Source organism: Acipenser ruthenus, chromosome 27, assembly GCF_902713425.1.
Source record: "Acipenser ruthenus chromosome 27, fAciRut3.2 maternal haplotype, whole genome shotgun sequence".
Lineage (NCBI taxonomy): Eukaryota > Metazoa > Chordata > Actinopteri > Acipenseriformes > Acipenseridae > Acipenser > Acipenser ruthenus.
In genome coordinates, this window is record NC_081215.1 from 14,774,608 (window position 1) to 14,786,058 (window position 11,451).

Consider the following 11,451-nt stretch of genomic DNA (forward strand, 5'->3'; position numbering starts at 1 on the left):
AGTAACTTTTAAATTTGAATATGAATTTTGAGTCATCGCAAACACTCTGAATCGACGGAGGACCGATTAAGAGAGAGAGAGAGAGAGGGAGAGAGAGAAAGCAGCTTCTGAATTTCTGAGTCAATTCATGTTGATTTATGGAGCGGTCTTTCCCCTGTGGTGCGCATTGGGCAGTGTACTCACTGCATAGATGTTCCCCAGTGTGTAGTGGCTGGTCAGCAGGTCTGAGGTGATGTCGAGAGCTGTGTGGACCAGGATGGCAGCGTCGGCAGAGAAGTGAGCACGATGCAGCACATTGGCCATGTTGACAAGAGCAATGTCCTTGTGCTGCCTGTAGGGGGAGACAGAGAGCATACAGTACTCCCTACTTCTGATTATAGGGTTTTACTCAGCATAGCCTGATGTCTAACTGCAGATAAAACCTCCTTGAGGATTTTTTTTTTTTTTAAATTCAGGGTATGCAGTTCATTTAAAGATAATGGTATACAATTAAAATTCCTTACAAGTATCTGTTCACTTCCTGTGCTATCTGGCAGTGTTTGTCCAAGTCTAGCAGCAATCAGACTATGTGACCTTCAGGACAGGAAGTAAATAGATGCCAGAAAGCAACAGTATTACTTGTTGATCTGTAACGTTGCACTACAAGTTAATAAGTCATGTGCTTTATCTCGCACAGTTTGGGCAAGAGGGCCGAAAAGCGAGATGAAATACTCAAGAATAACAGACTCCATATAAACAAAATGCAATTTAAAAAAAACACACACACACACACACATAAAAAGGATTGCTCTCTGCAAATACTAAAACATTGAAAAAATGTTTAGAACATGCAGCATAGTTTGAAGCATTCTACACACACAAACAGGACATGATGTACCGGATTATTAAGAAATCCTTATGGTGGCTGCTTCATTTCCAATACAGGTTTTTTTTTTATTATTATTGAATAACCTGTACATCTTGAATTTAAGTGAACAATGACCAATCCGTAACTGCGATTAGCTGATATCCCACACATGATCTGTTTAATTACAACATCTTTAAATCTTCAATTAAAGTTAAAAGAAAAAGAGCCCAAACTATTTCCATCACATATTACAGCTTGCTCATGTCAGAAGTAGTTTGAATCTGGATCTGACCCGAGTAGTGACTCTGTATTGCATTGTCCCTCCTGCAGCAGCGTACCTGGGAGACAAGTGCAGCGCCCTCACGGCACACTCCACCACCTGCCGCGGCTCGTTCTTCATCCTCCAGTAGAACGCAGCCATGTTATACAGCACCCAAGAGGAGGAGTTCTGTGTGGGGTCAGCACAGTGGTTACACAGCATCTCTAAAACTAGCCCAGCTTTGACCCAAGCCTCCCTAGACCACAGAGAGACATTTCACCCCCTATTATAACAGCTTTCAATGTGTTGGGAACAGGCCCTGAAGACTGGATAAAGGGTTGCATAGTGTGATGAAACTATTCGAACCCCAAGGCCCCCTTTGAGAAGTGTAACTCTACATATCACAATGTGCAGGTCACGTAATGATGTGCATCATGATACATGTGATGCTCCTGTATGAAGCATGACAGTATCAAATGACTAATCTGATGAACAGGAACAAGCACTAGTTTCTTGACGTTTCGCCATTTGGGTTGTGAAAACAAAAACAGTATATTTTCTTACCCATTGATGTCACATCCTAAAGAATATATCATTACAAAACGCTTTTGTCATTCAATTCATGGAATAGGAAAGCTTTTGTTATTTTTCATGTTATGTACATACAGGTAGTGGACAAAAAAAAATGGAAACACCTGGGTAAATGAGGGACACCAAGTATATTGAAAGCAAGGGCTTCCACACAGGTGTGGCTCATGCATTAATTAAGCAAATAACATCCCAGCATGCTTAGGGTCATGTATAAAAATGCTGGAGGGCCTGGTTGCCTATAATTATGGCTAGCATGGCTGCAAGAGGAGACCTCATTGACTTTGAAAGAGGGGTGATTTTTGGGGCGTGTTTGGCAGGAGCTTCAGTGTCCAAGACAGCTCAAGTTGCTGATGTTTCACGAGCAACGGTGTCGGAGGGAAAGACATAATCAGCAAAGGGCCATTCTAAATGTATGGCTTGCAAAAATTTGATTTATTTAACCAAGTGTAGTACCATATAGTGTTTTAAAATAAAAAATTAAGTTTACTGTAACGTGTGTTTCTTTCAAAACTGGATATCTGAAAGCTATATAACAAATGAAAGTGCACAACTTCAAAGAAGAAAAAAAAATGTAATGTGTGTCAGCTACAATTACTTTAAGGGCTGTTTTATGAAGTGGTTCTAAAGAAATGTGTTCTAGTTAACAGGTATTATTATTTTAAAACTATATCTGGTAATACACTGTTAATGAAACCTCTGTTTGCAAGCCATGCTTTCAGATAGTATTGCACTTCCTGGAGGGTGAAACTGTCCTTAACCAACCAGCTGCTTTCCCCATTGACTCACATGACTTCAGTCAGTGTCCAGCATTGTCCCAGAAACATATTTACAGACAGCAAGTTCCAGACATCATGTTTTACATTTAAAATACGTTTGTTTCTTCCAAAACTGCACGTTAGAGACTCATGCAGCCAACTTAAGTGCAAAACAGGTATGATTTATGGAGTTATTTAGATATCTACAACCACTTTAAACAGTGCACTCTTTAAAACAGCACTTGAGACAGCTCTCTCTGCAGCAGTGCAGGCGTCTCACCAGGTGCAGGGCCTCGTGGATGCGATGGCCCATCTCCTCCATACTCCTCCCCACCCTCTGGGACATGCAGCTGAAGATGGAGTCCTCCTGAGACAGGAGTGGGGTGGTCAGGTTCACTCTCTCCTGTACACCCTGGGAGGGGAGGGAGATGGAGAGAGAAATACTGAAACATATTCAGAATCTTTACACACATATAACCTGAGTCAGTGTAATCATTCAGAATCTTTATACACCTATAACCTCAGTCAGTGTAATCACTCCCAAGGCTACTCGCTGCTCGGTTCTTTCCTTATGTAACACTCTGGATATGAATGTCCTATTCCTCCAATCAGATGTTGGGAGCTCAGTGGCAGCTGGTCCAGCACAGGTACAGGCTGCAGCTGGGCTCAATGAAACAGACATGTGCTGTGTTTGAAAGGTTGTGTTTATTATTTAAAGCAGCAACTACAAATCCCAGTCGAGCTTCATTCAAGTACTATTTGGAGGACTATAAGGAATACGCAGTGTATCCCAATACAAACCTGCATATAATGATACAAATCATGAAACAATTCATACAAGAAGTGTTTGATCCTTAGGGTGCATGCGTCCAAGTGTTACTTTGCGCTGCACTCACCCGCAGATGCTGGAAGGCGTGGATACTGTAGGGCAGCTCCAGTACCTTGGTACAGTTAGGTTTCTCCAGGTTCAGGGGCAGAGGGGATTTGTGGTCCACATGGTCTTCTGGACTGCAGGGAGAAAAGGAGAAGCAGCTCTCAATAAAAGGGTATCTTACTATCTAGAACAAACAGCGCGGGATCTTCCAGCCTCTAGTTCCATGCACCTGTGGCAGGCAACTTAAGAAAACCACAGCATCTGAGCAAGCACAATAAGAGCCACTCAGATGATTGCAAACATCTGAAAAATGTAAGAGGACAGTAACTCCTGGATTACAGCTTGTAGAGAAAGCTGCCTGCTACACACTAGAGAAACACTTAAAGCAGTGTCCCACAACCATTTCAATCTTTTACTAGAACAACCATTCTTCAGTGTCTGTTTAGTACATTCTTCCAGTTCTCTTCTGTGCGCTTCTCAACACACAGGCCCTGCTTACACTCCAGTTTGTTTGCATTTCCTAGTTGTGTGGACCCTTATGAACGTTTTCCATAAAGTAAAAGCATAGCAAAGTGTAATAAAGCTCAGTGATGGATGGTAAAGCATAGGTAAGCATTGTAAAGCCCAGAGGTATGGTGAAGTAGGGTTGGGACGATCTACGATAACTCGGTAATATCATATCGAACACAAGTCACGATAAAAAAATTGCATTATAAAAATAATTACGAAGTTATCAGAAATGTATGATATTTTATTTAGTATGATGATTTTTAATGACAGCTGAACTTTGTATGCTATTTTTGGATTAATTATTCCACAAGTAATTCCAAGTATTCCATCTGTTCTAGTAAAATTTAATTAGTACGTCTTGTAGTGTATTGGAGCAGCCACCACTTCCGCCCTAACGATGACCCAGTGGGTGTGAGGCTTTTGCGAGATTTTGTTGAGAAAAGGCGGTGAGCAAAGGAGAGGGTGAAAGAGGTTAGTGAGGGAAGGTGAAGGATAAGGAGACAGAGAAATGCTTTAGTAATGTTTAATAATGTTTAGTTCATATACATATACAAGTTAATTGTTATAAATTGCTTTGGCAATACTTCTTGTAATATAGTCATGCCAATAAAGCACATTTGAATTGAAAGCAGCAGCCAGCACTCTCGTTCAAAACAGCTTCATAAAAAAAAAGAAATCTATCTCAGTATTTTTGGAGAAAAATTGAGGTACCCTATGTGCAAAATATGTTACCAACAGAAAACAATTGTGGACTGTTTTAGAAAATAGCAGGTAGGCTATGTGTTTTACATAAGAACATAAAAAGGTTACAAACGAGAGGAGGCCATTCGGCCCATCTTGCTCATTTGGTTGTTAGTAGCTTATTGATCCCAAAATCTCATCAAGCAGCTTCTTGAAGGATCCCAGGGTGTCAACTTCGACAACATTACTAGGGAGTTGGTTCCAGACTCCCACAATTCTCTGTGTAAAAAAAGTGCCTCCTATTTTCTGTTCTGAATGCCCCTTTATCTAATCTCCATTTATGACCCCTGGTCCTTGTTTCTTTTTTCAGGTCTAAAAAGTCCCCTGGGTCGACACTGATACCTTTTAGAATTTTGAATGCTTGAATCAGATTGCTGCATAGTCTTCTTTGTTCAAGACTGAATAGATTCAATTCTTTTAGCCTGTCTGCTTACGACATGCCTTTTAAACCCGGGATAATTCTGGTCGCTCTTCTTTGCAGACTTTCTAGAGCAGCAAAATCCTTTTTGTAGCGAGGTGACAAGAACTGAATACAATATTCTAGATGAGGTCTTACTAATGCATTGTAAAGTTTTAACATTACTTCCCTAGATTTAAATTCAACACTTTTCACTATATATCCAAGCATTTTGTTGGCTATTTTATAGCTTCCCCACATTGTCTAGATTAAGACATTTCTCAGTCAACATAAACTCCTAGATCATTTTCATTGATTTCTTCTTCAATTTCAGTATCTCCCATATGGTATTTATAATGGACATTTGTATTGCCTGCGTGCTGTACCTTACACGTTTCTATGTTAAATGTAATTTGCCATGTGTCTGCCCAGTTCTGAATGCTGGTCTAGATCATTTTGAATGACCTTTGCTGCTGCAACGGTGTTTGCCACTCCTATTTTTGTGTCGTCTGCATATTTAACAAGTTTGCTTACTATACCAGAATCTAAGTCATTAATGTAGATTAGGAAGAGCAGAGGACCTAACACTGATCTTGCAGCTACGCATGCACTGTAAACTATTGTATGTAAATTTAAAATTGATGTATTATTTCTTTATCGTGTGCAGTATATGTAAGGTACTGTATGGTATCATAGCCAGTTAATCTGGCAACATGAGCTATTTTGTTGTTTTGTGTACTGTTAAATAGCTTTAATTTGAAATAATCTTATTATTTCTGAATTCTACAGTAGTGTGTACAGAGAAGCCATGATTTATTTTGTGCATTACTGTTATTATTTACAGTAGCCTATAAGCTAAAGTGAAACAATGCACTGGGTATTCATTTGATTTTACTATCTGTATACTGTAGTCATTCTTAATGTCATGTGTAGACATCACAGAAATTGTATTTTAGCGAAAAAGGAAATACATTTAAAATAATCTGAGCAGTATAGATGCGTATAACGTTTTTTAAAATGTATTTTTTTTATTATTTAAAGAGGACGCTTCATTATTCCAGGTAACCTGTCCTTGGTTTAGCGAGGGACTGCTGTATTTTATATTTGTATAACCAGCGGAATCTAAATGAGCAAACACCACGATAACTGCAATTACCGCATTTTTTATCCCAGTTATTTCAGAGATTTTCAATATTGTCCCAACCCTATGGAAAGCATCTTCAAAAACATGGCACACCATGGTAAACTATGGCTAATGCAGAGTATAACCACTGGAAAGCATAGGAAAACTGCTAGATTACTTTAACTGCTAGTAAACTTTTATAAGGCGATATAAGGGGACACTCCGGCTACTATTTGCAGCAGTAGGTGGTTATGAGTGCAGAAAGTAAAACAAAGTGAATTTGTAACCAGATGGTGTTTGTTAAGCCAATATCATAACGACAGCTATCCACATTGGGTCACAGAGCAACCATTTTCTGAAACCTACACAAACTATATGGGGCTCTACAGCTGTGAATGATAACACATTCAATGGAGTTTATTTTGGTTGTAGCCAATATGACTTTGAAGGTGCTGCCCCCTGCTGGTACCTGATGTCTTTGCTCTCCAGTGAGATGTAGGTTCCATCGTAGAGGTCTAGGTCTCCCAGAGGAACCTTGGCTTTGATGCAGTCCAGGTCCTCTTTGTAGTGCCTCTGCTCCAATCCTGTGTCCCGGTCCTCATTATCCTCAATATGGATCTTCTGTGCCACCAGCTGCTTCTACAGCAGTGAACAGGACAGGAGGCAGGCAGTCAGCACTATTATTCAGTGTTCCAGAACCCCCTGCCGAGTTCAGAAGAGACACCATACTTCACCTTTGCTGTATTCCGTGTTGTCCATATCGCAGCAATATATTTTTCAACATAATCCTGTTTTTGATATTTTTATTCACACATCATTGGTAAATCAACTAGGAGAAAATGTATTTCTGTTAGAAGGATCGCTGTGTATCCAGTTCATGCTCTCTCCTGCAACAATGCTGGTGGTCCGATTGAAATGAGTGGAGTATTGTGGGAAATGAAAACCAGCACTGTTGCAGGGGGAGCATGATCTGGATACACTGTAATCCTTATAAGAGAAATAAGTCTTCTCCTGGAGAACGCTCCCGAGTAAATGTTGAGAAAGGTATTTCCCAGTTGATTTAGATTAAATATTTGGATTAAATATTTTAAAATTAATACAATGCTGGGATACAGACAAGGCACTCAGTGATTGGTATTGTGTTTCTTGTAAACACTGTAGGGTGTTCTATAACCCAAATACAAGTGCCTAAAACTGTGTCAGACGTATATATCCCTGTCATGGTTATGAAAACAAAATCAGAGCCTTCTATTAGAAAAATGTGCCTCTCCATGACATACATCCAAAAGAATGTACAAATGCAAGTGTGACATACATACAGGCACCAACTTATATCCCCAAACTGCAACTCTCAATAACTTGATGCTAAGGGATGTACTTACCAAGATTGGGAAGAAACAGGTGTCAAATATCTCTCTGCATCTCCCCATGTCTACATAAATTATTATTATTATTATTTATTTCTTAGCAGATGCCCTTATTCAGGGCGACTTACAATTGTTACAAGATATCACATTATTTCTACATTCAATTTTTTTTTTTTTTTTTTTTACATACAATTACCCATTTATACAGTTGGGTTTTTACTGGAGCAATCTAGGTAAAGTACCTTGCTCAAGGGCACAGCAGCAGTGTCCCCCACCTGGTTCTGCCAAATTTGAGAACTATGTTTTTTTTTAGGATTTTGCTTAGAAGTGTTAAGGCCTTGCGATGCGATAAATGAACGTGTCATACGACACACCGCACCACGACAAAAAAAATGAAACATGTATTTTTGATACGAGCCGTTCACACTGCCTGTGATGTGCAAAAAAAAAAAATAGGATTGGTGTCTATTTTTGTGATTCTGTCGCGCGGCAACTAGGGAACTGACCGATGAGGAAAAGCTTCCCTTGCTCACCTTCAGTAAACAATGGCAGAAGAAAAGAATTCTTGCAGTATCAAAATACCCGGAGCTGTATGTGGCAGGGACGGGATTAATGTCTCCCTCTGGGAGAGGAGTAGATTGCTGGCAGAGACATTAACCACGTCCCTGCCACACTGTACAATAAAGGACACGACAATTATAACGATACGACAATGAGGGAGAACATCTGGCAGTCCATTTCCAGGGAACTGGATATTGCTGGTGTGTATGATTCATTTACCTTTACAGAAATAAGTATTCTGAAAAGCTATAATGTATTCTACATTTTTATTAGCTGTATAACAGGACTCACACGTGCGATTTGTTTTTCCAGCTGACGACACAATCAGGTGAGAGTCGCGCACCTGTCGCCACTGGTGTGAAAGGTAATGTCGCACGAAAGTATCATTTTTTCGCAGGACAAATTGTATCGTGTCCAGTGTATGGAGACCTTAACATTGAGCAATTGCAGTCTGAAATTCCTTGAGAACTGATCATTGCAGCTTAAACCCACATACTCTCAAAAGCTCTTGTGCTTTTCCAATCTGATATCGTTCCTGCTCATCATAAGTGTGTGTGTGTGTGTGTGTGTGTGTATATACACTGACACAATGATGGTAAGCTTTAGGCAAAATCTAGAGCATATATTTGTGCGTTGAGCATGTGTTGTTCCATCTCCAAGCACTCTGGCTTGTGTTGATGGATGCAGAGCACTGGTCTAGCAATGCTTAGTTCCTGGATACTGTATGAAGGTACCTCCAGCTCCTTGAGGTAGCTCACTCTGGTCTCTTGTCGCATGAAAATCACCAGGTCGTGGGGATGTTTCAAGTTCAGGGGCGAATCCACCTGCAAAACAGAACAGCAAAGGCAATCAGAGAAGACCACAGCCAGGCAGAACATCTGAGAAAGAGCTGGATACTGGGACCAAAAGGGGGACACAACATTGTTATTATGGCAATGTATTCATGTTTGGGGAGTTAACATTGTAAAGATATTTTTTAGGGGACAAACTAAATCCAAGCCCCCAGATGAAATTCAACTGTTCTTTTGTCGGGGATTTTTAATCGGTTAGCATTCCAATCATCATATTTGTTTGATATTTTTCTTAGACAAGCCATTGAAAATTGATTTTTTTTCTAAATGAGTTCAGCCAAAATGCATTTTTCTTGTCTTTGTAATTAAACATACTTTCCATATATTTATGTATTTATATATTTATGAAATGTTGTCAGATGTTGGTTACTTGTCAGACAGAAGGCTCTATCATCTTTTAACAATAATTTTGTCTGTCAGGGGAGGCTGCACAATATACCGCTCCTGTGCTTGCATCCCTTTTATTAGGTTACCACTGTAAATGATATATTCAAATGTACATTTCAGTGTAATAATAAATACTACGACTACTAAAACATGTATTTTAAATAATTCCTTCATCGTGTAAGTCACAAGTTGCATTTAAGAGATTTAAAACAATGACTAATACTAATGTTCAAGCAGCAGTTAACTGATAACCTCTACAGCAGGTAAACAAACTGCAATGGAGACTGAACACTTGCTTAATGCCGAGTTAGTAAAAAGTGATATTGGGTACAAATCCATATATCTGCAAACACTTCGGGAGTGTACTCGCACCCGCGCACCTCCTGTCAACAGACCACATTTCCTCCTTCTGAGCTTTCTCACTCCCTGTGCCAGTCATGACACTTGGCACCTCTTAGCAACAACACAAGATTCAAACCAGTAGTAATCTCAGCTAAATACATTCCTAATGAAAACTCTTGCTTCAGCTTTGTTGTGCCGTTGCACCGACAGCTTCTCGTACAGGGTCCGTGATACACTTTCTCTGGTGGCCATTCAATGACAGCCCAATTCCCGCAAATCTTAGTCCGTGCGCTGACCCTGCCCTGCTCTGATTCACACAGCTCCCTACCTGCTGCTGGATCTTGCCATCCTCGGTCACTACCCAGTGTGTGGTGGCCGCGCTGGGCTCCGCAAGGACACAGCTCAGAAAGATCAGCGCCCCTCCAAGTCCACTGACTCTGCCCGGGAATCTGAAGCAAAACATGGGCTCAAAATCCCGTCTCCTGTAATTCGCCATCTTCCCTCTCCAGGAGGAAACAAGCAACAGGAAACGGAAGCTTACACCTGAAAAGGAAGGGAAGTGAAGAATACAAACGCCATGTTGGTACTAAGGGCAACGGCTATAGAAATACAACTTGCGCTAGAGTAGGCGTTACGTTACATTACGCCATGTACCTTCTGTATTTAAGGGTGCATATGTCGGGGAGAGTTGAATGAGCATTTAAAAACAATTGTTAATGGGCCAATGCGCGAATAAGCGCATGCGTCTGAATGAACAAAAACCAGCAGCACTGAATTGATAATGCTAAACGCATCTTGGAATAGCAGTCCACTGTATCACGGGTTTATTTAAAATCATTGAAATACTATATATTCGATCTCTGGGGTCAATAACTACGGAAGCGTATAGGTGCCATGTGGAGCAACAGTAAATTAAACAGCTCATATAAAGTGGGAACGAAATGATACGTCCTCTCATACATCGCACTGTCCCGCAAGCTGTAACCGATCGTTTCAAACAATTGCTGAGTGCGTGGGAGGGTTTAATCTCTAGAAATATGTGAACGGTGTATCTGTCACGTAAATAGTGGAGGATTGACGTCTAAATTAGCCTATAGGCGTTAACCGTGTTGTTTAGTCTGGAATTCAGGAAGTCGAGTCAGCAAACTAAAGTCTGTATATATTACGGATCGTGCTTTGATCTGAGCAAACGTGATGCCTACAACATTTAGGGGATTCAAAGAGCTATTTTTTTTACAGCAACTAAAGTCTATTTAATGTGATCTGAGCAAATCGTGATGTGTACAACATTTAGCAGACCCGAACAGCTCTTTTTTACAAACTTGATCGTATTTTGAAGTTATTTTCAGAACTAATCGATCACTATTGTTGGCTTCACCCCTCTGCAGTATTTCCAGTTTTTTCTCACCTATAACCTGTTGGAGCATATGGTCATCATGACCAACAGGTATACTGCCCAGTTCCTACAGCAGCAAAGAGACCACATGCCCATGCCCACAAATGGAAAGAAACAAGTGTCCCAGAACTGAAAAAGCAGGAAAAGAACGGGCCCAAAAAGATGCAGGGTGTGTGCAAAAAAAGGCATACGTAAGACAGCCGCTACTGTTGCCTGAAGTGACCCTCAAACCCAGGTCGTTTTTCATGATGAGTGCTTTGAACTGTATCATTCAACGCTTGAATATTGGAAATAAGCTACATTATATCTATCTGGCCCATCCCCCAGTTAATCTCCCCATCACTTACAACACAAGCGGCTTGAATAACATCCGGTACTGCATATTCTTCCAGGGCTGTCAATGGCTTTTGTGGGGTGTGACAGGCAAGAGCCCAGTATACTAAATATACA

The 11,451-nt window shown here is 40.5% G+C and overlaps 1 protein-coding gene across 1 annotated transcript in view; it reads right to left on the reverse strand.

Moving 5' to 3' along the window:
* The window catches only part of LOC117431951 (tetratricopeptide repeat protein 17-like), a 49,348-nt gene extending 38,765 nt beyond the window's left edge, over nucleotides 1-10,583 (reverse strand). Inside the window, exons 1-7 of the mRNA XM_034053259.3 lie at nucleotides 9,934-10,583; nucleotides 8,760-8,849; nucleotides 6,567-6,736; nucleotides 3,349-3,460; nucleotides 2,733-2,864; nucleotides 1,186-1,295; nucleotides 184-331 (exon numbers count right to left, since the gene is read on the reverse strand). Coding sequence (XP_033909150.1) covers nucleotides 184-331; nucleotides 1,186-1,295; nucleotides 2,733-2,864; nucleotides 3,349-3,460; nucleotides 6,567-6,736; nucleotides 8,760-8,849; nucleotides 9,934-10,101 — 930 coding nt within the window. The 5' untranslated portion in view covers nucleotides 10,102-10,583. The remainder of the gene's footprint in view (nucleotides 1-183; nucleotides 332-1,185; nucleotides 1,296-2,732; nucleotides 2,865-3,348; nucleotides 3,461-6,566; nucleotides 6,737-8,759; nucleotides 8,850-9,933) is intronic.
* Between the last annotated feature and the right edge of the window lie 868 nt (nucleotides 10,584-11,451).